The following is a 26,484-nucleotide window of genomic DNA, read 5'->3' as shown; positions in this document are numbered from 1 at the left end:
GGTACTCACATACTGATGGTGGCACAGAACACAAAAAAGGCCAAACGTTATTCTTTGGTCCCTGCCTCAAACTCAGTTGGCCAGGACCTACGCTGCCTGGCAACTAGCTGAAGCTAAGCTTCTAGCCACATTTTCAATATGTTGACTGATTCCTGCTTCTTTAGAGTCACTGAAATCCACCCCTGCCTCAATTTACATGCACTGAAGTTACATTGTTGTTATTTCTAGTCTTGACTACTTCAGACACTCCCGGTTTGCCTCCCACTGTCCTCTCTCTGGCACCCAGTTTAAGCAAAGCCTCAATTTTAAAATGTTCACATTTATGTTTAACAATCTCCGTACATTCACCACTTTCTGTTATCTCCTCCAGCCCTACAATCCTCAGTGATATCCACACTCCTCTAATTCTGGGCTCTTGTGCTTTGCCCATCACAACTGCTCCAGATGTGGCTAAGCCTTCAATTGCCTGGATCTCAAATTCTGGAATTCCCTCCTGAAGTCTCTCTTTGTCTCTTCCTCACTTTCCTTCTTTAAGACACTTCTTAAATTTTAGACCAAGCTTTCAGTCACCTGCAATAATACGTCCTATGTGACTTGGTGTCAGATTCTGGTGGATAATGCTCCTGTAAAATTCCTTGTTAAAAGTGCGACAAATTCAGATTTTTTTTCATTAAGCACACACTGGGAAAGCAGAACCACAGAAATCACAATACTATCCCCTTGTGGTTGGCACAAGAACTTACAAATGACTGACACCAAAAGTTGAATATGAATAATCTACAAATGCTGCATAACACATTAAGTCACAGAACATATTTTAAAATAATCAAGTTGCAAGGAGATGTGATGTTGTCTTGTAATGTGCTAACTTTTGTTTGAAGGCAGGGTACTGTAGATCAGAAGATAACAGATTGATGCTATCTTTGAATTTCTAAGATCTAAATTTATTTCTCTTGCCACCAGCCATCTATTGCCTCCTATTTAGGTCTGTCGCTTTGCTCTTGTCACTAATCTCACTGGTTTTATTTCTTCCCTCTTCCTTTTCTCTTTCCTATCTCTTCCATTTGCTTTAAAACATGATAAGTTTCTGCAGGTAAATCCCTGAATTATTTGGGACTTTAATTGAGACTGAACTACTGCAGAACTACAGTTTCTGGAGTCTCAAAATCTATCCTCTTGTTGAAAGCGTTTTGGAACGTTAGAAATGAAAGAACTGACAAATGACATTGCTACGGGTGAGGTAGAGGTGCGGATGTCTCTTCAAATTTGCAACAATGAGCTGAATGAGCATTTTAGCTGCTTATTCCTTCTAGTTTGGTAGAAGCATTGTTGCCCAGGTGCCAATAGAATTCCCAACTCTTTAAGTAGTGACATTTGCTGCACCACTGATACAGGAAGGTGTTGCTTTGGTTTAACAAAGCTCCAGGTGAGGAAGAACATATTACAATGTATGAACAGTGTGCAAAATATCTCCCATCCATTGCCCTCACCAATTTTTTTTTTCAACTCATTGTAGCTTTGGCTGCTTGAAGCCTCAGCCTGATTGTTTTGTTCTCCTTTCGGACAAATTTTGGCCAAGAGGCTATCAACCTCTGAGAATTAGTTACTGATCTGGACTACAATTAACCCTTTTGTTTTACAGTGAGCAAAAAAAAGGAGTAGGCCATTTGGCCGTTCGAGCCTGCTTTGTCATTCAACATGATCATGGCTGATCATCCAACTCAGTCCCCTGTTCCCGCTTTCTCCCCCTGCTCTTTAGGCCTAAAAGCTATAACAAACTCCTCCTTTCATTTTCCTCAAACATCTTCATTTCTTGCTTTTAAAAATATTGGGGATTGAGGGGAAGAAAGAAAAGGCTGTCTGAGTGAGTTATCCGACTGGACAATAAAGTGTGTTTGCTTTGTGGTTAGTTGAGGAAAGGGTTAAAGTTAAGACAGGTTGGTTGAATAGTTAACCCCCCAAGGGACATTCCCAATCAGTGGGCGATTTTGGATCAGGCCCACACACTGAATTCTCAGCATCGTGTACTTCACTTTGCAAATGTGCACACAGGGTACAGACAATGACATTTGAGGGGGCTGAATTGCTTTAGGATCAGCTCCCTCCAATTATTTAAACGATTTGCCAATTTTTGTTGCCATACGGCAGCAAGTGAAGAAATGCCTGAGGCCATCAGTGAGTAATTCTTCATCTCACATTACATTACTCAGGAGGCTATCAAAAAGTGCCCTCTGATAGTGCTACATTCATCGCTCTCTCTGCTGTCCTTGAATACTCTGTTCATCTGGTGGGTATCTCTCTGCACTTTCCTTATCAAAGATACTGGCCTTCGAACACTGAATATAAATCCAAAGAAACTGTGCAAGTTCGGCACAAGCTCAGAACAGAGCAGGTATTAGCTGAAAACCATGCTTCCAGCAACATTCAAACTGTGCTGTGGAATCTCACATCAGCATTTCAGGAACATGACAGGTAAATGCATACCCACTTTCCTTTTTTTAAAAAAAAAGAACTGTTTAAGCATTTTGCAATGTGTGCAGAATCTTAGACTTCAAAGATTTTTCGTCTAAAAGTCAATCATTAAATTTGTTTGAAATTAAATGATGCAGTGAATTGGGAATGTTAATGTTAACTTTGAAGTGTAGGTTACTTTGAATGAAACAGATTGTAATAACAAATGTATCTGTTTCTACACTGCGAGCCATTCGTGCACTAAGACAAGTTAGAAGAACTGATTTGAATAATTTCAATTTCTTTATTCATTCAGGATTGAAGAGGACTGCAGTAGCTGCCCTAACACATGGAATGAGAAGAATGAAAATTAAAGACAATTTTTTGTCAGGACCTTGGGATTCTCTAGCCCAGAAACCTCACTCAGGTAAGCAGCTTTTTTTTTTGACAGTTTCGTGCTCTCTTTATGCTGTTGTGGTAGTTAGCACTAGGATCCACAAATTTTATTAAAAGTAATTCCATGCTTTAGGGTTTTCAGCAATAGTTTGATGATAATTAAATGCACAGCTCCATTAAAGGTGCAAGTCCATGGGGGCCCTGGGTTCAAACTTTGGTTATAACGGAGTCCAGTCACCAGAGTGACAGCAACGCAATAACAGTACAGTAGGGAGGGTGTATGTATCAACAAATCACTTGGTTCTAATAAGGACTGATTAACATCCCTTGGTAACTGGATTGTTGGATTTTAATCAGGCAGGATGGAGCCATGGTTGGAAATGAACCACGGTACCATAACAAGGTGGAAGAGCGGGAAAAACAAAGGGGTTTGCAATAAAGTGGAGAGATAGTTTTATTTGAGCAAGATACAAGCCTGCAACTGCCTAAATAACATTTCCCAAGCTAGTCAAATACTTGTCAAAATACAGAAGTGAAATGTCTTGGGAAGAAAACTTTGTTTGTTGTACATTGCGCTATAATGTTGGGTTTTATTACAGCTCCTAAGATCGAAGACGAAAGATTGGAAATAAAACGGACTCTCAACACTGACGAACTGTCCTATGTGAAGCAAGGGGAAGATGCTTTACAAAAGGCTCTGGGGATTTTAAGCCAGGATGCTGGATGGACAACAGAAATCAAAACGGTAATTTTCTTCCTAATATATGAAATAGGACCAGGAGGTGATCATATAGATCATACTTGATCTTGTTCCACCATTCAATAAGATCACAGCTGAATTTCTGGGTCAGCTCTGCAATCCTGCCCCATTCCCCACATTCATTAACATCCAAAATCTAGCAATTACCATCTTAAGTATACTCATCAATTGAGATTAATCAAATATGATTATCCTTTCATATAACTGCCTCATCATATTGTCAAATACTCTGTTATCACAGCCTTAAAAGCATTTTCCCTACAACTGATGCCTGGCTGATGGGTCATCATTCTCAGTTTTCAATCTCTTCCTGTTCTTGAAAAACAGGGTAACATTTGCTATTTTCCTATTTATGAATGCTTTGAAACAAGTGAAAAACATGATAGTTATGAAATCTCCTGGGGTGATTGAGTCATGAAAATTAGCTGCAGACTTTCCCAGACCTCTAAGAATGATTGAGTATGAAATGGTGCTGTCTTATTGGTCACATTATTATGACACCAAAGCACTTAGATTAATTCAACACATTAAGGGAAAGGCTATAATGATAGTTCAGAGGTCAAATCTGTATTGTGGCATTTCAACTCTCTGGAGCCGGCTTTGATGTACACATGTTCTAAGTTAATTTCACTCCAGTCAAATTAAGGACTGGGCATTGGTCCTTAAAAGCCATCAATGATTGCTATGCCTAGGGGCTATATACGGCCTTCTGCTGGTTGTGCATCTATGTTGGTGGGAGCAGGGATGAAGTCATTGTGATGCCCCCCAAGGCTCCCAATTGAACAGGAGCAAGTTGGGTGGATCATACGGTGGGCAACAAATACACTAGCCCAGTGACGTAATATGATGATACAAAGCTGCTAAACAGTGACAATGAAAAATTTTAACAAGAAATGCTTATCTCTTCTTGCAGGAGAACGGTGACAATGTTCTGAGCAAAGTTCTACCTGGAATTGGAAAAGTCTTCAAATTGGAGGGTGTGCTGAATGCAACTACGGAACACGTGTATAACGAGCTTTATGAGAAAATTGACCAAATGAGCTCATGGAATCCAAGCATCAAACACTTGCATGTAGGTTAACAGGAAATCCTCACATCTTTCACACGCTAAACATTCACTGGAAAGTTTACCTGGGAATATAATCTTGACAAATGTTTCTTGACAATTCATTCAGGTCCTGCAGAAAATTGGCAAAGAAACCATGGTGACTTATGAAATCATGGGAGACACAGCCGGAAACATCATTGGACAGAGAGACTTTGTGAGTGTGAGGCATTGCTGGAAAGAAGGACCTTACTGCTACTTGACGGGAATAGCCACTGAATCCAAATTCATGCCACCACAGAAAGGCTTTGTGAGGTACAGAATAGCTGTAGAATCAATTCATTCAAGTAGACCACTAATACAAATTACTAACGCTGTGAAACACTGATTTCTAATATATGTTTTCTTCCAAACAGAGGTGAAACTGGGATTTCGTGTATTATCCTACATCCTGCAGACACCAAGAACAAGACACGATTTACTTGGCTTCTCAGCATGGACCTGAAGGTTCGTTAGTGACTTGATGTAGTATTTCTCTCCTCTTGCTTTGTCTCTCACTGTCAGTGATATCAGAGAGCTCCAAATGCACTGCCTCAAAGTCCCCACTTGTTAAACATTAACCTGGCAGATTAGAATATCTTCCAAAGCTCTGTGACAGTAGCTGAGCTCTGCATGCAGTAAATGCCTTATTGCAACATGGCAGCAACTGTGCCCACAATTTTCCAATCAAGCTCATAGTGAGAATGACACCACCTCTGGAGGTGTGAGTCACAAAGGCTTTCATTCTTGGTGTCAGTGATTGACCATTGGCAATGTCCCATTTTAACACTGTTATGACACATAATTGTACACAACTCTGTAATGAGCTTAGCTACAGCATGAACCTCAAGGTCCTCTGCATGGTCAAGGTTAGGAGCAGTTGGTTCTAATGGTACTGCCTTCACTGGTATGATTAACTAGTGATAGACGTGGAGATCTTCCCAACTGTATGCCTTGGTGCCACAATAAAGACTTCCAGAGAATACTCATTATCAGAAGTCAATTATTAATAACAATTTATTAAAATTTCTAAAATTCCTGGGTCTGTTAATTTCTCTTCAAATATTATGCATTTAAATACAAATGTTTAGTGTTCATAAGTTTCAAAACGTCAGAACTCTTGACTGAAGATGCCTTTTCTGTTTTTCTTTATCAATAGGGTTGGCTGCCAAAATCCCTGATCAATCAAGCATTGTCACAGGCACAGGTGGATTTTACAGAACATTTACGCCAACAACTCTCTTCTAGCTTGTTCTCTATATCCTGCTGAATTTGGAAGAGACAATAAGAGCAATGCAAATATAAATGGAATCACTAAAAGGCATTCTGCACTGTTCACTTAGCTGCTGTGTTGCGACAAAGATATTGTTTTTGCAGCAATGAATCAAGGCTCGAAAGAAAAGTACCTTTAAGTTTGCTGTGGCATTAGATACTTGAGACAATTCATTTGTACATGCTACAAAATTATTCAAGTGCACATTTACAAGGTGAAGAGAATACTTTGCGGACCTCATGCACGAGTTTGATGATTCCCAAGTCTCCTATAGGAACACAGCTGGATTTCACGCTGTGTCGTGGTAATCATGCTAATGTTTTGAAAGATGTAAACAGTACTTAATGTTTTAGGGATGGAAGCAACTGAGGACTGTTAGAAATCCTGTAGTGCTGTTGTGATTTGCTGCTATTTTTGTGATAATATTATTAATTTATTTCTGATTATCTGAAAGATTTGCCAGTAAACTGCTTGCAGTTGAGAATATTTACATGTTTTAGATTTATTTATTCAAATGTATTACAAATTCTCATGGAAATGCTGCCTACTATGAGTACTTTTAGAGATCTAAAGCACAGGATGTTGAAAACTGTGTATACGCTGATAGCAATGTTAATGGGGCTTGTAGCATTATCGACACATTAACTCCCTGCAAAAGCCAACTTTCTAAGCATTTATCTGGCATGCTTCACTGATACAGACAAATAGACTTTAAACCTAGCATTTCACAAAGGGACTGGGTTGATCAGCTCCAGTAATGTAAGGGATCCTCTGGAGGAGAGTGAACATAGCATAACAGAATTTCATTTTACATTTTTAAATTTATTGTCAGGGCTAAAACTAGGGTCATAAAATGTTAAATGAGGAACAGGTTGGCTGAGATGGATTGGAATATTAAATTAAAAGATGAGAAGAAAAACAATTACAAATACTTGAAGAAATAATTCATAATACTCAATGGACATACATTTCCTCAAGGGATTAAAAGATCGGCAGTAAAAATAGTACAGTTAATGCTAACTAAGAGAGTTAAGTATAGTATTAGATTAAAGAAAGTTTACTTTACATTTGGTATCTTCCAAAAGAGCAGTGAGCCTGACAATTTGAGACATCAGCAAGGCATGACTCGGAAACTGATGAAGAGGGAGCAAAGAGAACCAGAGTAAACTAACAAGAAACATAAAGACAGATTGTAAGAGAATATAGAAAAGGGAGAAATTAGCCAAATTAAATATAGGTTCTTTAGAGATATGAGAAATTATTACAGGGAATAAGGATAGCAGTGACATTAAACAAATACCTGGCATCTATCTTTACAACAGGAGAAAGAATCAATTGCATTTATCTTTAACTTTTCATGATCTCTGGGCAGACCAAAGCACTCAAAAACCAAAGTAAATGGCACTTTCATAGTACACTATGAAGGAGATATCACAGCAATACATTCCACTACTGCTCACGTGATTTACGTGGGGTAATAACCTTAAGAAAAACTGTTGTTATACATCTGCGCTAACTAGATGAGACTGCACCAGAGTTTCAGCATGGATTATAGGTTCCTGTGTCAAGAATGCAACTTTCTTTATTATTCATTCATGGGATGAGGGTATCACTGGCTAGGCAGCATTTATTGCCCATCCCTAATTGCCCAGAGGGCACTTAAGAGTCAACCATGTCGCTGTGGGTCTGGAGTCACACACAGGCAGACCAGGTAAGGATGGCAGTTTCCTTCCCTGAAGGGCATTAGTGAACCAGATGGTTTCATAGCATCTCTCCAGTATGGAAACAGGCCATTTGGCCCCACAAGTCCACACCGACTCTCCGGAGAGCATCCCACCCAGAGTCTCACTACACTACCCCTGTTACCCTGCATTTCCCATGGCTAATCCACCTAGCCTACACATCCCCATGCACTATGGGCAATTCCCATGGCCAATCCACCCAACCTGCACATCTTTGGACTGGTGGGGGGGGGGGGGGGGGGAAACCCACACAGACACGGGGAGAATGTACAAACTCCACACAGACAGTCGCCCGAGGCTGGAATTGAACCCGGGTCACTGCTACAATGAGGCAACAGTGCTTACCACTGAGCTACTGTTTTTCCAACAATTGACAATGGATTCATAATTCCAGATTGATTTTTACTGAATTCAAATTCCACCCAGAACATTACTGGGTCTCTGGGTTAACAGTCCAGTGATAATACCACTAAGTCATTGCCTCCCCAGACACACAACTGTTTGACTTTGGTGAGAAAGCGTTCAACTGAGGCAAAGGGGGTGCCTAGACACAAAGAACTTTTTTAAAAATTGTGGGGAACAAAGGGCCTAATAAGCAGGATAGAGTTTATTCCTGTGATGTCTCCGTCATGGTGTAACATGGGGGTATTCCATTACAGGTGGGAGATTAAGCCAATACCCTGGCTTTTGAAAGAGTTCTAAAAATTTCTCAAAGCATGACTTCAAAGAAGAGCAGATGATTAATCCTCAACGTTCTTCAAACAACATCACAAAAAGCAGGTTCTCTGGTTATTATCATACTGCTATCTAAGAAAGCAAATGTGTGCAAATCAGTGATCCAGAATCACCGACAATATTCAGTGCTGCAATCGTTTTATTTTTGGTGACGAACGGATACAGGGATAGTGCAGGAAACTGAACTCTACGTCAAAGCTCCACTATATTCTTACTTAATAACAGAGTAGGCTCATTTGGTCACCCGGCCTACATTTTCTTATGCCCTTAAATGTTCAGAGTTATCTAGCTAATGAGATTTGAACCTTCTTGGCAGCCTAGAAGTTTTTTTGCCCATTCTTAGGATATGGCTGCCATCTTTAAGGCTGATGTATCGCTTGTCCCCAGTCACCCATGCAAGGGCGGCAGTGAGCATATTTCTTGAACTGCTGCAGTTTGTCTGGTGAACAGAAGTTTGACTCAGAGATGGTGAACGAGCGACTTGCAGGCATTTGTGTATATTCCAACTGGCATTCTTGCTGCTGCAAGTCACAGGTTTGTGAGGTGCTGAGGTAGCCTTGGTGAGGGCTTTGGTTAAGCCACTTTTGGAATACTGCATTCAGTTCTGGTCTCCCAGATATAGGAAAGATGTTGTGGAACTTGAGAGGGTGCAGAAAAGATTTACATGGATGTTGCCAGAGTTGAAGAGTTTGAGCTATAGAGAGAGGCTGGGGCTATTTTCTTTGGAGTGTTGGAGGCTGACGGGCGACCTTACAGAGGTTTATAAAATCATGAGGGGCATAGATAGGGCGAATAGCCAAGGCCTTTTCCCTGGGGGGCAGGGGAGGGTGGTGAATCCAAAACTAAGCTGCTAGAGGAAGTGGTGGCGGCTGGTACGATTACAACGTTTAAAAGGCATTTGAATGGGTATATGAATAGGAAGGGTTTCGAGGGATATGGGCCAAATGCCAGCAAATGGGACTAGATTAATTAAAGATATCGACGTGGACGAGTTGGACTGAAGAGTCTGTTTCCATGGTGTACGGTTCTATGACTTGCTGATTTGCAACTTTTAGATTGTATACTGCACCATGAGGCAGCCCAATGTGGAGAGAGCAGTTGTTCCAGTTGGTGAGTTGGAGCGTTAATTATGCAGACTGCTTTGTTCTTCTGGTTGAGACTGAACAGTGTTGCTGTTAGAGCAGTTACACCTATCCAGGCAAGTGGAGAGCATCACCCTTCTAAATTATAGGAAGTATATTTTGACAGGTCTTAGCCCATCCTGTACCACGCTGGGATTTCCTGGGGTTTCTCTTTACTCGACTCTAAAGTCTTGGAAATTTACATTCAACCAACATCCCCCACCTCCAGCACAACAATAATCTTGGTAGCCCAGAGCACGCCATTCCAAGCGTAAACAAAAAGGGTCAGAAAGCCCTAGCCGTGCTAGAAGGGAAAACCCAAACAGTTGCTTCCTGAGTGAAGGCGGCCCATGAAAAATTCAGTGCACCGTTCCTTCCAATGAATTGTTAAAAGCTCAAGAGAAGGGGTGGCATGACCAGCTGGACTTCATTCAAAGTGTATAAGAGGTCCAAATGTGGTCAGTAGTCACACAATATCAGGTTATAGTCCAACAGGTTTATTTGAAATCACAAGCTTTCAAACCACTGCTCCTTCATCAGGTGAAGTCCAAATGAGAACTGGTTTCACTTATCAATGATCTGAACCTGATGAATGTCCAGTGATTTAAAAGGTTTCACTTTTCTGTGAAGTTAGTGAGGTAAGCTGTCCAAAATTCATTCTTTTAACCCAGGCAGGTGGTCCCAGTTCAAGGAAGCAATGTTATCAATACTTTAGTGTGGAGCTGGAGGAACACAGCAGGCCAGGCAGCATCAGAGGAGCAGGAAAGTTGATGTTTCGGGTCGAGACCCTTCTTCAGAAATAAGAAGGGTCTTGACGTGAAACGTCAACTTTCCTGCTCATCATCTGGTGCTGCCTGGCCTGCTGTGTTCCTTCAGCTCCACGCTGTTATCTCTGACTTCAGCATCGGCAGTTGTTACTATCTCGGAGTATTGTTATCAAGATCTTTTGTCCAACTTCATGCTGGCCTCCATAAGAGTTTCACACTCAGACAGACCCAATACAGTTGCCATCCCAAAATCTAGATGACAAAGAGAGTTAAAGTTGATACCGTTATCTCAAAACTCAACCGGGGGCATTTAGAAGAAGTGAAAACAAAAACTGCTGGAGGTCACAGCAGGTCAGGCAGCATGCATGGAAAGAAAAAGCAAGCTAACACTTTGAGTCTAGATGACATTTCAAAGCTGACGTGAAGTATGGAGGGAGCAGCATTTAACCAATAGTGGTGGGGGTTGAGTGCTGGGGGGGTGGTGGTGGTTTGGGGGAGATGCTGTCGAAACTGTAGTTTGAGTGATTGGAATGTGAGTAGGGCAGAACAACGGTGTGTCTAACTGCCAGACTGGAAAGAACAGATAGTCCCACTGCAGCAGGGGCAGGGGAAAGAAGATACAGTGACAGAGAATGCAACAAATTGACTCAAAACCTTATCCTGCTCTGTCTCCATGGATGCTGCCTGACCCGCTGTGATTTCCAGCACTTTTTTGTTTTCAGTTTAGGCTCCAGCATCTGCAGTTAAGTGCTCTGGCATTTAGATGATGATCGCGGACAAATAGAAATGTGACAAAAAAGGTATTCTGTCTTAGAATCCTAATTAGAAGGGTTAACTGAATGACTTCACAGAGCCAGCTTTGAATTTCATCCATTTGGATGGAACATGTGTCTGGAATTTGAGTGTGAAACCTTCAGGACAACTCCCACCTGCTAAGAGCAGAACTCTATGAACAGGGTTTCAAAATTTCCAGCCACTTCACTTAAAAAGCAGACCACCCTGATCAAAACTATACAGGCAGAAGCAATGCTATTTTCCTGTGTGTTAAAATCTAAGGCTGGAGCATTAAAGATTGCGGAATACACCACATGCACAATTTGATAAAATAACTGCTATCCTTAGGCATATTTTGCAATGGTCAGTACCATTAATTTAAAGATGGGGGAAGTTAGTATAAATCATTTGGTTGTACAGATCTCAAGTATTACTGAAAAATGACATTCTATCAAAGTTTTTGGCCTTGTATTCATCAGGACAAATGCAAGGAGAGCAGAATTTTATACTGTGAATTGTACAAGATGTTGTTCACCTTTCCACTAGTATTTCTTCAGAAGGTCCCGATAAGTGCAAAACCAAAAGCTTTGACAATTTTTTTTTCAGCTGTACTCTGAGTAATAGCTATCAGCAATGTTTCTAACTGATGAAAGGATGAGAAGTTTATTACTTTGAAATAAAACATAATGCCAACATCAAGTACTGTAATTCAGCCCGCACTTTAAAAACAGAATGCAGTGTATTACAACAAAACATCTGACAAAGAGGTACTGAAGTAGCATTTATTACCACTTTTAGCATGATTCATCAATAACTAAGCAGTGGTTTAAATACATACTTTAGGGACCTACCATGTCTGCACATTAAATTTGTTTAGAAACTAATCCCTAATGTTCAACAATACAATCAGTATTTAAATATTTGGACTGAGTAGAAGAACTGATCACCACATTAAGTGCTGTGAATACTGATTTCTTTTAACGATACTCAATTTCTTAAAATGAAACTTTTCATATCTCAGCAGCAAAACTGTTTTATAAATCTGATGACCTGCATATATCCATGAAACGAGTGGTGGCTTGAAAGTCATGCACAGCACCAAATGTACATCTTCGCAACAAAAACAAAACAGCTAGAAAAGCTCAGCAGGTCTTGGCAGCATCTGTGGAGAGAAATCAGAGTTAATGTTTCAGAAACCAAAACGTTAACTCTGATTTCTCTCCACAGATGCTGCCAAGACCTGCTGAGCTTTTCCAGCTATTTCTGTTTACGTTTCTGATTTACAGCATCTGCAGTTCTTTCAGTTTTTATGTAGATCTTCGTAAATTCAATTTGCAGTCTGTTTTGGGTTTCAAAGTAATCCAAAGCACTGGTTTTACATGACGCCACATGAAGAGATGAATTAAAAACTGTTCACAAGCTCATGACAGACTGCACTAGTTTCACAGTTACACCCCAGCCATTTCACTATGTCTGGCTGGATATTTAAATCTCATACAATAATGCACAAGATCTTAGATTCCCTGTTTATTTTTCTTTTACATACAGGAATTAAAAAAAAACTAAAAAATATAGTTTAGAGATGTCATTTATAAAAAAATTCACTGCTATATTTTTGACTGAGAATGCACTGACTTTAGAGTGGACATATGCTTTGCACTGGCAAAGTCCAATAGTTTTATAAATTACAGTGTACTGCTTCAGCCCCTGTTCAATTAAAAAAATGACAAAGATGACTAGACACAGAGGCCTGGCTAATAAATCTTTCAACAATGCAAAACAGATTTTTTTTCCAATTCAATAAATATTAAAATTAAAAGCTCTTATTCATTTATGTACAGGAACTATACAAACTGCAAAAAGAATTATGTTAATATATGTACTCTGTAATGCATGACATGCTGAAAAGCACCTTCAGGCAGGTTTGTACAAGCAAGGCAACTACATTAAGACACTGAAACGTATTACCTTTTAGAATGCTGACATTTACATTATATACACTGCGAATGTAAATACTGTATATCATTTAATTACCACAACAATACTGAAAATGTTTTCAAGACAATGTTTAAACTGTTTAAACCCAGCACATTGTATGGCACCAGGCTTGAGGGGCTACATGCATCATGTGTAGAACAACTTTTTTGATGTAAGAGATGTTTTCAGGTGTCAGATGAACACAATCATTTTATCAGGTCTAAACAGTTCAATGCAAATTTGAGATTCATTCACTCATTGAGGTTTGAGGTTCATTTATGTTAAGCTAGCACCATGTTGTATCTGAAAATACTGACCTTTGCAATACAGTAGATGAGGCTGCTATTATCTATTACAGTACTTGCATGTGTAATCATCACTGTCTCAAGTGGACATGATGCAAAACCAGTAGGCTAGGACACACCTTTACCTGTAGCCGGGAGCTGCAATGGGCAGAAGCTGCCTCCAAGGGAGCGAGAGTGTTAAGCAGTTATTAAGATTATATGGTCCCACTGAGAGGGCATTGCAAAAACGCAGTTCAGTTTAAAGGACAACATCAGCTGACAATTCATGTTAGGATGGGGGAGATACTGTGGGTCAAGTCTGCTTCTGATTCACTAGTATCCCTTCTTGGCCTACTTGCAGCTGCTGGACTCCATGTGTCACACCTACTGGTTGTAACAGGCAAAGTCTTCTCCCGGTTTGTAAACAGCTGATGAGTAGTAGGGGAGTCAAATGCACCCATGTAGCTGTGCCGTGTTGCCTGTTGAGCAGAAGGCAACATAAATGTGTTTGCAAATGTGCGTGTGTTTAGTGTGGTGGAACTATCGGTGGTCCCCTGAGACTCTGCTGAAAAAATTTTGGCTGACAAACGGCCACTGTCACTGCTGCTGTCAACAGAAGGAAGAGGTGAAGGTAAACTGTCATCCTTGCTTATAATAGTGCCTCGGGCATTCAGATAATGGTCATCGGGCGTTGGTTGCGTTATTGTCTCTGGCATAGGGCTTGAATGGATTGTATCCTCAGCATCTTCAATGTCTGAGGCAGTCTGTGAAAAAGGAGGTGGTAATGTTGGGTCCTGTCTGTTGCAGGATTCACAGCACAACTTATTGTAACCAGGAATAGAACAGTATCGAGCCAAAACTTCCATCTGACAAAAAATTGATTTATCTCCAAGGCATGGCTCTTCTGTAAATTAAAGCAAAAGAAAGCAATTAGGATTCTTCTATAAAGACAAGTACATTAATCTTCTTGTGCAATTCTGTACTATAAGATAATATCTCTTCAAATTAAATGCTCTTATGATGGTGACAGTTATGTTCCTTCCAAAAAATGACTGATCATGGTTAAAACCTTCAAGAAAAAGTAAGGCTTGAGTTAAAAACAATGGGATGAAACTGGAAAGTTGAAGAGCTCTGAAATTTTCAGAGAGAGTTATACTGCAATCCTCACCCCTCTTACCCCCACCAACCCACCCACCTCCGCATGGAAACACCACCTCCTGTAAATTCTCCTCCAAACCACACGCCATTCTGACTTGTAAATATATCATTGTTCCATCACTGCTGCTGGGTCAGAATCCTGGAACCACCTTCCCAATACAATGTATCTACACTACATGAATTGCAGAGGTTCAAGAAGATGGTTCACTTCTTCTCCAGGGTGATTAAGGACTGGGCCAGCATTTGTTGCCTGCCAGCAATACCCAAATCTTGTGAAAGAATAAACAGAGAGAAAAATCTCCTAGTCCTCTGAATTTGTTTCCAATATGCCAGACAATTGTTTAGTGCATATAGGGCAGTTTTTAAAAATTTAAATTATATTGAACCACATGCATTCAATGCCATGTCTTGTGTTCCTAACGCTTTTACCTTTCAGTCCCTACTTACAACCATTTTTGCTTTTTGACATAAGCGAATGTAGCCAAGATCCTACTATGATCTTAAACATTCACACAGGATCAACAATTCTCACCAGTTGTGTCCAAAGGGAGGATAAGAACTCTAGGTCACAGAGGTGGACAAATTATTGACAAGAATAGAAAAAGAAAGCTGATTGGAAGGAGAGTAAAGGGCAGAACCATGTATGGTCTCATTGCTTTTTAAAGTTAAGGGTCTAGTTTACGAGGATTTGTTTCTGTGAAAGAATGTTTTACAGCACAGTAAAAGCAAGGCATACTGCTGAGCTACTTTCCTAATATATGGCTATGCCTTGGACAAGGGAACCAATTACATATAAAGCAAAAAACTAATTTCACTGCAAGTGTAGAAATCAGCTTTAATTTTGATTAATGAATATACTTAGTCAGAAATAATAAAATACATGAGATGCTCTAGATTATTGCTTAAATAGAAAATGCTTGTTAAGCAGTTTGTTATATAATTAGAATGAGTGCAGTTGGCCACATCACTTTAACCAATTCAGTTTTATCAATTTGTTTGAGCTATAGTGAGAGGCTGAATAGGATTTTTCCCTATTTTCCCTGGAGTGTCGGAGGTTGAGGGGTCACATTATAAAGGTTTATTAAAAAAAGGGACATGGTTAGGGTGAATAGCCAAAGTCTTTTCTTCAGGGTAGGGGAGTCCAAAACTAGAGGGCATAGGTTTAAGATGAGAGGAGAAAGATTTAAAAAGGGACCTAAGGGGCAACTTTTTCATGCAGAGGGTGGTGCATGTATGGAATGAGCTGCCACAGGAAGTGATGGAGGCTGGTATAATTACAATATTTAAAAGGCATCTGGATGGGTACATGAATAGGAAGGGTTCAGAGGGATATGGGCCAACTGCTGGCAAATGGGACTAGATTAATTTAGGATAAATGGTCAGCATGGACAAGTTGGACTGAAGGGTCTGTTTCTATGCTGTACAGCTGTCGGACTCTAAATTCACTTTTATTGCAAGTTTGTTTGGATTGAAAGATACTTTAAAGAGATTTCACACTAACATTGCAGGGAGGGACTGAGGAATGGCTGTGCGGACAGATAGTATGCAGGCTAAGAATCTGGACTTACTGGTTTGAATCTCACCACAGGAACCAGTGGGAATTAAAAAGGAAGAGAATCTGCTGTTCTTACCCATTCCAGCCAACATTTGGCTCCAGAGCCACAGCAATCAGCCCTCAGAGATGGCCTGTTACAGATGGACAACACCCACTCAACGTGTAAGAATTTTTAAAAAAGGTAGCAATCTAATGGTCATCGGAGAAACTGCAATAAAATGTCATCCAGGTGGGAAGGCCTTGCTCAGGATTCTAAAGAAAGTTCTAAAAATAAGCCTTCTTACTTTTATCCACGAGGCCTACTAAACCACTAATGCAGCGAACAATAAGAACACACTCCTTTCCAACTGCAAGTACCCAGGCAGCAAAAGAAAGGAAAAGGATCTCTTTACTCCTTTGTCTAAAGCACAGGAAAATAAGGGGCCTAAACCCTGCACAAGGCTCCCACTTCAAAACTCACCTGTCTTGAGACAATGGGGACCACTGGCATTCAGGGTGACTTGCAAGTCTTTATTTTGACAATTATTAACCTGAACGGGTATCCAGGAGGAGCAGGAGCACCTATAGAATCCACCCCTGGGTTCCAAAGAGCAAGTAAATATGAACAGGCAGGTTTATCAACTTGTACATTGCTGTTTATTTCACTCTAACCATTTGGCATCATCCAATATAAGGCAGATTTTATGGAGACAGTCATAATCTCTAACTTAGTGCTTAGACTGTACAAACTGAATGGACAAATAGTATATTTATTAAATAGTATACTTATTAAATAGTATACTAAATAGTATATTTTTTTTAATTTATTCATTCATGGGATCTGGGCATTATTGGCTGGGCCAGCATTTATAGTCCTATATTCCTAATTGCCCACAGCAGCTGGTGGTAAGCTGTCTTGTTAAATTACTGCAGTCCATGTGGTATAGGTGCACCCATAGTACTGTTAGAAAGGGAATTCCAAAATGTTGAGCCTGCGATAGTGAAAGGATGATGTGGGGCTAGGAGAGGAACTTTGGTGGTGTTTCTGTCTATCGGTTAGCTTAGTTGGTTCAATGGATCGCTTGCGATGCAGACTGACGTCAACAGCAATGGTTTGATTTGTATACCTGCTGAAGTTACCATGAAGATTGTACTTTCTCAACCGCACTTGACCCACTGGTTAAATTCACCACCAGCCATCTCTCTCTAATTACAGAGAAGACTATGTCCCTCTGGAACCTTCTACGGCTACCTGCATGTATCTGATGCTCTTAATGGTTGATGTTCTGAGTTTGGAAGGTGCTGTCAGAGGAATCTTGGATGAATTGCTGCAGTGCAGATTGTAGACATTACACACTGTATTGGTGTTGGAGGGATAGAATGCTGCAAGTGATGGATGGGGGTATTGTGTATCAAATTGGCAGAACATTCAATCTGGTAAACTCTTCAGATGACTTCAAAAGAGTCTTTTACAAGTAAATGAGAAATCTGTTTTACTTCTCAGTCTAGCACTGTGAAGAATAATCATATTCTGTGTTCGAGCAACTCCCAAGATCCTGGGTTGAATTCACACAGCACTAACAGTTCCAACAATGTAATTAATCTTCATCAAATGGGCTACTTTGTGACTTGGCATATTCAGCACATTTTAAAAGTTGTAAATCATATTGATCATCACTTGCTTCTCTTCACATGATGTCTGTGAACTAAAAAATTGTCATTGTTTTGACTATTTGCTGCTTTCAAGTTTGGTGGCTCTATCATTTAATGAGTGGTCTAACTATCATCAGGTCCACAACTTAAAATGTCAGTCAAGTCTATTTGCTAATTATTTTGATAGTCAACTGGGGCAGTATGCAGCCTGGAACTGACCTGACAGCTCTTGGGGATGGGATTCCTGCCCTCTTTTTTTGGGGGGGGGGGGCACTGAATGGCAACGGACCACTGTCCAGGTAAATGCCCAACTACCATAGAACTGCATAACTTTTCCCAGAGAAAGGTGACATTCGATTCCCACTGTTTCTCCTCTCCAACATTCAATCCAGGCTACTGTCTTATGGAGAAGGGTCTCTGACTATAAAGCAGCACTTCTTTTCTTATTAGTACCCCACTCACATCATCTCTGTTCAACAGACATCAAGACATCATATCACATTTAGCCACAGACTTCTCACCTCAGCTTTTCCTTGAGCCGTTTTTGTTACACCAAGATTAAAACATACTTTAATGTATCCGATTTAGGAAGGCTACCAAACTTTAGGCTGCATGCAAATCCACATGCATATAGAAATTCTCTAATCAACCTGTTCAGAGATGTTGTTACATACCTCTGGGGCAGGTGGGACTCCTGGCTCAGAGGTAGGATTTCCACCACTGCATCACAAAAACCCTTATCCATTTCCATTTAACGATTATTCAAATATAAATTCCTATTTCTACCTCCATCTTATCCTAAGACTTTGTGTGTTTCTACACAGATCTGACTCAGCAGAGTCAGCACATAAACAGACAGACTGCGAACGACACGGTCCCTGAGTAACAGGTAAAGTGGACAATCTACACCTCTATATGTAAATGTCACAGAGCTCTTTTTCAATTCTCAGACAGCTAATTCCAACTGGAGGATGGGATGGCCACAGAACGTGGCAGTTAACCTGCATCTCCGGGAGCGCAATTAGTATCCCAACATGCAAATACAGAAGTGTTAGTTAGCAAATCAATCATTCAGGCATTGGTTAGGGTTGGGAGAATGCGATTACAAGGAATAGCAAGTAAAGTGAAAATTACTTGTTGAAATTTTATGAACAGGCTTCTCTGGAACGAGTTGAGACACCCAGTGGCCTCGTGCAGTCACTTGATCAATGGTTTCAGTGCTCGGAGTGAAAACAGAAGACTTTCCTAAATGAGCTAAAAAGATTTTTGAGAAAGTTAATGTTGTATTTTCATTATATAAGGTACAGCCATAAATTTAGAAGACAGCTACATCCCACTTTCATTGGGGCAGCACAGTGGCTCAGTGGTTAGCACTGTTGTCTCTCAGCGCCAGGGACCCAGGTTCAATTCCACCCTCAAATGACTGTGTGGACTTTGCATGTTCTCCCCATGTCTGAGTGGGTTTCCTCCAGGTGCTCCAACTTCCTTCCACAGTCTAAAGATGTGCGGGTTAGGTGGATTGGCCGTGCTAAATTGCCCATAATGTATAGAGATGTGTAGGCTAGGTGGATTAGCCGTGGAAATGCAGGGTTATAGGAGTAGGGTAGGGCAGATCTTCGGAGGGTTGGTGTGAACTTGATGTGCCAAATGGCCTGCTTCCACACTATAGGGACTCTATGATACATAAAACCCAAAATGAACTTTTGCAAATTGATACGCCTATGACAGACTATCAACTGGTAACAATGCATTTTGGAAGCCAAAGAAAGATTGCTAGACTCCATATGATTTTGGTCAAATTATTTTAATGGACAGGACATCACTTCATGATTTGCTGATTTTCACACAGAATTCCCAATATGTACTCCCATTACCTAAAGATATGTTTTGATACCTAAAAGCTGCCTCCACAAAACCTATCCATTTCAAAAGAAAACAGCAATAAAAATGTTACTAAAATGGCTGTTGGGCTTCCAGAGCAAGGAGTTGACCTCGAACTAGTGTTGCAGACTGGCACATTCCAAAGTCCAGGACTATGTGCCGAGGGATGTACTAAAGCTTGGGGCAGCTGCCACCAAGGTGCAGTAGGGAAACACCATTGCCTAAGGGCTTTCTGCTGAAGTTAAATGGGGACCTTTCATTTAGCAGACCCTGCCGGTGCCTGAACTATACGTAAATCTAATCTTGATACAAGTAATAAAATGCCTTGGGTTTGTTGTTGGAAAGAGCCAAACTCCAATGTTTGTTTGTTTCTTCATAGGCTACTATACAGAACCGAACTGCAATAGTGACTATGATATAAAGATATTTTTTATGAATAAAGTATATTTTTGAAATTAAAAAAAGGCTATTTATGTAAATACATTCCATATAATCCAGTGAGTTTGTGCTGAGTATGGCAATCTGAACAAGGATTACTACAGGTAACAGTTTGAAAATACAATAAATGGAGGCCAACACCTCTGACTATATCCTTACCATTACACGGTTTCACTGTGCACACTTTCACCACCTCAGGCTTTTCCTCTTTGCAATGGCTGATGCTGTTATCACTGCCTCGACACACTACCTGCCGTTGCTGGATACCCTCGCCACAAGTCACCGAGCACTACGCCAAGAAAATTGAGAACAGAAAGAATGAGTGCGCTGTTATGGCACACACTATATCTGGCAACAAAAGTTCTGAGTACACAAAATTAATTCTACCTCAAGAGCATTTTCCCAGAATGTGATGTCATTAATTTGAACAACATTTTGGAAATAATTCATACGTTACTGCACTTGTCATTACACAAAGCAGATCCAGGTACCACGCTCTGTGTCAGTGTCCTCCTTTTTCACCTCAACTAAATCCATTAGAATATCCTTCTATTCCTTCTGTCCTGTTCCCCTATCCAACTTCTCCTTAAGTATATCTTTGTGTGACAACTCCACATGATAGCAAGCTCCACAGTTCAACTATTCTTTAAATTAAAGAAATAAAAACCAAAAGAAGTGCAGATGCTGGAAATCAAAAACAAAGACAGAAATTGCTGGAAAAGCTCAGCAGCTCTGGCAGCATCTATGGAGAGAAATCAGAGTTAATGTTTCGGGTCCACAGATGCTGCCAGACCTACCAAGCTTTTTCCAGCAATTTCTGCTTTTGTACCTTTAAGTTAAGGAGTTCCTTAGTTGTATTCATCAGTGACTCTCTTATATTTATCTTCTCTAGGTTTGGACTCACCCACAAATGAATTCACCTCTAACAGTTTAGAATAGTTGAAGGAATAAGCTCCAGGTTGTTCATGTACCTGAGACCAAGCTCCTGTCCGCCACTGTGCTGGACATGGTGTACGGTTGCACGGCCTCCGAGTATCAGGGCGGTCTCCAGCACAGTACTTAGCATGCACTGTTCTATTGGCCCCTGTGTTGAGAGACTGGACACACTGCACAACCCTTGTTTGGTATCCTACTTTTCCACAAGTTTTACTGCAAGGTCCCCATTCCTCTGTTAACCACCTGCAACAGAATAGAATTAAACTTAGCGAATTATTCAACATGGAAAGCTAACAGTGACTGAACTTTCTTCTTGTGTATTGGTGAGTGCAGTATTATGGATAATGTTTTAACGAAGATCTGTAGCTTGGGTTGCAGTTAGAGCTCTTGGTTGGTTCGCCAAGCTGAATGTTTTGTCCTCCTTTTAGGTGACATAGTCAGTGCTGTGTAGCCTCCATTGAAACGCTGTTGTTCTGTCCTGCCCTGAATTTATATGTTCCGGTCTGTCACGGTGGGCAGGTTTGTTTCCAGTTTTGTACTGTAGTATATGAAGATGGGGTCTATTTCAACATGTTTGTTAATTGCATTGGTGGTTGAAAACAAGGCCTCCAGGAATTCTCATGCTTGTCTTTGTCTTGCTTGTCCTAGTGCTGTAACTTTGGCCCAGTTAAATTGAAACACACCATGTTATTAATAGCATATTCACTGGGACCAAGTTCATCAGGGAAGAAGAAAACAGCAATCAACTCCTGTGTCTAGAAATAATGGTGGAACCAGTGAACAACGGTGAATTCCTTACCAGAAAGACTACGCACACAGACCAAATCCTGAATTACAACAGTAACCATCCCAGTGTCCACAAACAGAGCTGTGTCAAGACTCTGTTTAAATGAGCAACATCCTGGAGCTGTGCAAAAACGAAGAGGAACACCTATACAGAGTCTTTGCAAACAATGGTTATTCTAACAGTTTCATCCGCCAATGCCTTGCAAACAAACAACACCAAGAAGACACCGTATGCCCCCACACACTGACCACCCTACCCTATGTTAAAAACACATCGGAGCTGGCTACAAGACTCCTATGACCTCTTGGAATTAGGCTAGCACACAAACCAACAGCCACACTTTGCCAGTTACTCTCAAAGACGAATGGTCCCATAACCACAATGAGCAGGACAAATATGATATATAAAATAACATGCAGCAACAGTGAGAATCACTACATAGGACAGATGGGCAGGAAACTTGCCACCAGGATACATGAACACCAACTCGCAGGACAACAGCACAACCAACTCTCCCTTGTTTCAATACGCTCTGACATAGAGGACATCAATTTAAGTGGGACAAAGTTACAGTACTGGAACAAGCAAGATAAAGACAAGCACGAGAATTCCTGGGGGCCTGGTTTTCAACCACTGATCCAATTAACAAATATGTTGAAATAGACCCCATCTACATACCACTACAGTACAAAACTGGAAACAAGACTCCCCACCATGACAGACCGGAACACATAATTTCAGAGTGGGACAGAACAACAGCGCTTCAACAGAGGCTACACAGCACTGTTGTCACCTAGAAGGGAGCCAAAACATTTGCATGAAAACCAGTCAGCTTGGAGAACCAACCAACAACTCCAGCAGTATCATGGAGAATAAACAACCAGGTTTTTATTTGTTGAAATGAAAAACGTTTGAAGTAAAAAGCTTGCAAGATTGTACAAAAGATGAGATCAACAGTTGGCATATAGAATTTCTAACAGATCCATCTTTTAATTTTTGACACTTGTAGCCTTGTAAGATAGACAATAAATTGCAAACAGAGCATCAATAAATGTGGAGCTGGAAAAGCACAGCAGGTCAGACAGCATCTGAGGAGTAGGGAAGTCAATGTTTCGGGCCGAAACCCTTCATCAGGGCTGGGGAGGGGGAGGGGTGCCTAGAAATAAATGGGGGTGGGTGGGGCTAGGGCAAGGGTAGATGAGATAGATAGGTGGATGCAGGTAGGGAGTTATTGTGGTAGGTCAGTGGGAGGGTTGGAGTGGAGAGGTGAGTTGGAAGATGGACAGGTTGGGGGAGGAGAGATTTTGAAGCTAGCGAAGTCAATATTCAGGCCATTGGGCTGTAAGCTCCCAAGGCGAAATAGGTGGTGTTGCTCCTCCAGTTTACATTTGGCCACACTCCAACAGTGGAGGTGGCCAAGGATGGACATGTCACCAGGGGAGTGGGAAGGGGGAGTTAGAGAGGATGGGAACCAGAAGGTCGGGTTGGTTGGTGCATACAGAGCGCAGGTTCTCCTTGAACCGATCCCCCACCCCTCCACCCCGAGTCTGTGTTTGATCTCCTGAATATAGAGGAGACTACATCGGGAGCAAGGAATACAGTAGATGAAGGTTGGATGAAGTGCAGGTGAATTTCTGATGGAGTTGGAAGGATTGTTTGGGGCCTTGGATGGAGATGAGGGGGAGGTGTACGGGCAGGTGTAGCACCTCCTGTGGTTGCAGGGAAAGGTACCATGTGTGGTGGAGGGGTTGGTGGAGTGGATGAGGGAGTTGCAGAGTGAATGGTCCCTGTGGAAAGCGGACAGGGTGGAGAGGGAAATATCTTATTGATGGTGAGGTCTGGTTGTAGGTGGCGGAAATCTTGGAAGATGATGCATTGTATTCAGATGTTGGTGAGGTGGAATGTGAGAACCAAGGGGACTCTATCCTTATTGTTGCTGGGTTGGGTGGGTGGTGATGGTGGAGGGTTTGAGGGCAGAAGCACGGGAAATGAGGGAGATGCAATTGAGGGCATCCTTAATAAGAGAAGAGGGGAAACTACGGTCCCTAAAGTAGGAGGATATCTGGGAAGTCCTAGAGTAAACGCCTCATCCTGCGGGCAGATGCAGCGGAAGCGGAGGAAATGGGAGTATGGGATAGCATTTTTACAGGAGGTGGATGAGAGGAGGTGTAGTCGAGGTAATTGTGGGAGTCAGTGGGTTCGAAATGGATGTCAGTGGTGAGTCGGTTACCGGAGATAGAGACAGAGAGGTCCAGGAAGGGTCAGAAATGGTCCAGGTGAATTTGAGGGCACTGTGGAAGGTGTTGGCAAAGTTGATGAACTGTTCAAGCTCCTCACAGGAGCATGAGGCAGCACTGATACAGTCATCAATATAATGGAGAAAGAGATGGGGGATGGTGCTGGTGCGATTGTTGAAGAGGGTCTGTTCCATGAATCATACAAAGAGGTAGACATTGCTCAGGCCTTTGCGGGTGCCCATTGCCACCCCTTTGATTTGTAGGAAGTGAGAGGAATCGAAGGAAAAAAAATTGTTGAGAGTAAGGACCAGTTCTGCCAAGCGACTGAGTGTGTCGGTGGAGGGGGACGTGGGTGAGCCTATGGGAGAGGAAGAAGCAGAGAGCTTTTAGGCCATCCTTGTGGAGAATGCAGGTATACAGGGACTGAATGTCCATGGTGAAGATGAGGTGCTGGGGGCCAGGGAACAAAGTTTTGGAAAAGGTGGAGGTCGTGTCCTGAACATAGGTGGGGAGTTCCTGGACCAAAGGGGAAAGAACGGAGTCAAGGTAGGAGGTGATGAGCTCGATGCGGCAGCAGCAGGCAGAGACAATGGTCGACTGGGGCAGTTGGGTTTAAGGATCTTGGATAGGAGACAGAAACAGGTGGTGTGGGGTTGGGGAACTATCAGGTTGGAGGCTGTGGATGGGAGATCTCCCAAGATGATGAAGTTGTTGATGGACTGGGTGATGATGGCTTGGTGATCGATGGCTTGGTGATCAAAGGCAGGGTCGTGATCGAAGTGTGTCAGAGTTGGCGTCTGGCCTCAGTGATGTAGAGGTCATTTCACCACACTATGACCATGCCCCTCTTGTCAGCGGGTTTAATGGTGAGGTTGGGGTTGGAGTTGGAGCGAAGGGAACGGAGGGCTGCACATTCCGATGGGGAGAAGTTGGAGTAAGTGAAAGGGGTGGAGAGATTCAGGCTATTGATGGCGTGGCAGCAGTTGGAGATGAAGTGGTTGAGGGAGGGTAGGAGGCCAGGAGGGGGTGTCCAATAAGATGGAGTTTGCTGGAAGTAGGAGAAGGGCCAGATGGTGGATTCTGTTTCAACGTAGGAGGTGTGGGGATGGTGGGAAAAGAACTCGACGTCGAGGCACGTGCTGAGCTTTGCACCGGATTCTAACCATACATACAAAAGCCCTTTGTCAGTGGCCTGTCTATGCCAAAGTGGCAATATGAAGCTTCTCCTCTCTGGATGCCTGTCAAAGAACACTTATAGAACCTTGCTTGCAATCTGCTAGTGTACTCTAACTAGATAAGTAAGAGCATTGTGCTTACGATGGTTGGGTGCAGTCATGAAGGTTACAACGTCTCCTTATGGGCTTTGGCTTCTTGTTATTATCACAGAAATTCCTATGCACCATCTTGCTGTCACTTTTTCGTCTGCAGCCATATTTTGTATACTGTATACCTGGAAGTTTATTTGCAGAATTAGTATACTTTGCAGTAGCATCAGACAAAATAATCTGGAATTAAATCCTAAAATATGGAGTTGTGTTTATATTCTCTGCACTTATACCATAACGAGGTGAGAGATACGATTTAAAGTCCCCTTTGGCCTAGATAAATACAAATTCATCCTGCAAATTTGTCGTTTTATGCAAAACAGGAATGCATATCTAGTCTTCAGGCTTAGTGCAACGCAGTGTATTGTGCATCTTTTTCCATTTCTTCTCGTTTTCAGGAACAGGAAAATCTGAGATGTATTGAACTGATTAGACGATATGTATGTAAAGAAGTGAGAATGTGAGAGACAGAGGTGAGAGTTTGTGGGAGAAGGAGTGATAACGTGCATGGGAAACGGTGTGAGACAGAATGAGTGAGGGACGGAGTATGTGCCAAAGTGTGAACGTGTGGGGGACTGGGAAGGCGAGTGTGTGCCTGGGAGAGAGAGTGAGTATGCGTGTTCACACGGAAAGGAGTGAGCACAGGACACAGTATAAAGTGTACGAGAGCGAGAGAAAGAATGTATGTGGGAGGGAGCCAGAGAGAGTTACAGTTTGTGGGAGGAATGGGAGTGTGTGAATGAATGAAAGAATGAGAGTGAGAGTGTGGGAGGGTAAGAATGTGCATTTGGGAGGAAATGAGAGACAGTGAATGTGCATATGGTGACAGAGAATGATTGAGCATTGGGAAGGACAGCGCGTGCACGCTTAGGAGAATGAGCGAGTATGGGAGGAAGCATAAAAATGTGCATTGGCAGGGTGTGAGAGTATATGTGCAGCAGCGGATTGTGAAGATGTGTGTGGGAGTGAATGCGACTCAGTAAGAGTATACAAGGAGGAGGAGTGAGAATGAGAGTGTGGATGGAAGTGAGAGAAAGCCAGTGTGTGTTTGGGAGGGACTAAGAGGGAGAGAGAGTGAGAGAGAACCCGCAGGCTGACCACATGGCAGACACATTGCCAGCTTTTCTGTCCTCTCCCTTCCCAAAAATGTATCCACAAGGTAGTGTGGGAG

General features: G+C 41.8%; 2 protein-coding genes across 2 annotated transcripts in view; one reads left to right on the top strand and one right to left on the bottom strand.

Annotated features, from left to right (window-relative positions):
- The first annotated feature begins 2,354 nt into the window (after positions 1–2,354).
- On the top strand, positions 2,355–6,450 carry LOC109926385 (steroidogenic acute regulatory protein-like). The gene is made up of 7 exons (XM_048616302.1): positions 2,355–2,472; positions 2,768–2,878; positions 3,447–3,592; positions 4,521–4,679; positions 4,783–4,967; positions 5,069–5,159; positions 5,851–6,450. Exons 1-7 carry the CDS (start codon positions 2,409–2,411, stop codon positions 5,959–5,961), a joined length of 867 nt encoding a protein of 288 aa, XP_048472259.1. The 5' UTR covers positions 2,355–2,408; the 3' UTR covers positions 5,962–6,450.
- Positions 6,451–12,407: 5,957 nt separating this feature from the next.
- LOC109926409 (A disintegrin and metalloproteinase with thrombospondin motifs 3) overlaps positions 12,408–26,484 on the bottom strand; it is a 176,883-nt gene continuing 162,806 nt past the window's right edge. Inside the window, exons 18-22 of the mRNA XM_048616431.1 lie at positions 25,306–25,438; positions 21,000–21,207; positions 20,188–20,317; positions 18,844–18,963; positions 12,408–14,268 (exon numbers count right to left, since the gene is read on the bottom strand). Of these exons, the coding sequence (XP_048472388.1) occupies positions 13,649–14,268; positions 18,844–18,963; positions 20,188–20,317; positions 21,000–21,207; positions 25,306–25,438 (1,211 nt within the window). The 3' untranslated portion in view covers positions 12,408–13,648. The remainder of the gene's footprint in view (positions 14,269–18,843; positions 18,964–20,187; positions 20,318–20,999; positions 21,208–25,305; positions 25,439–26,484) is intronic.

Source organism: Rhincodon typus, chromosome 34 (assembly GCF_021869965.1).
Source record: "Rhincodon typus isolate 14 chromosome 34, sRhiTyp1.1, whole genome shotgun sequence".
Taxonomy (NCBI): Eukaryota; Metazoa; Chordata; class Chondrichthyes; order Orectolobiformes; family Rhincodontidae; genus Rhincodon; species Rhincodon typus.
This window is presented reverse-complemented; position numbering and strand designations above follow the sequence as displayed.

Excerpts from the sequence above, each read along its gene's own strand:
- LOC109926385 (XM_048616302.1), top strand. The coding sequence starts at position 2,409 with ATGCTTCCAGCAACATTCAAACTGTGCTGTGGAATCTCACATCAGCAT. Across the intron at positions 2,879-3,446 it reads AGCCCAGAAACCTCACTCAG|CTCCTAAGATCGAAGACGAA; the intron begins GTAAGCAGCTTT and ends GTTTTATTACAG. Across the intron at positions 3,593-4,520 it reads GGACAACAGAAATCAAAACG|GAGAACGGTGACAATGTTCT; the intron begins GTAATTTTCTTC and ends CTCTTCTTGCAG.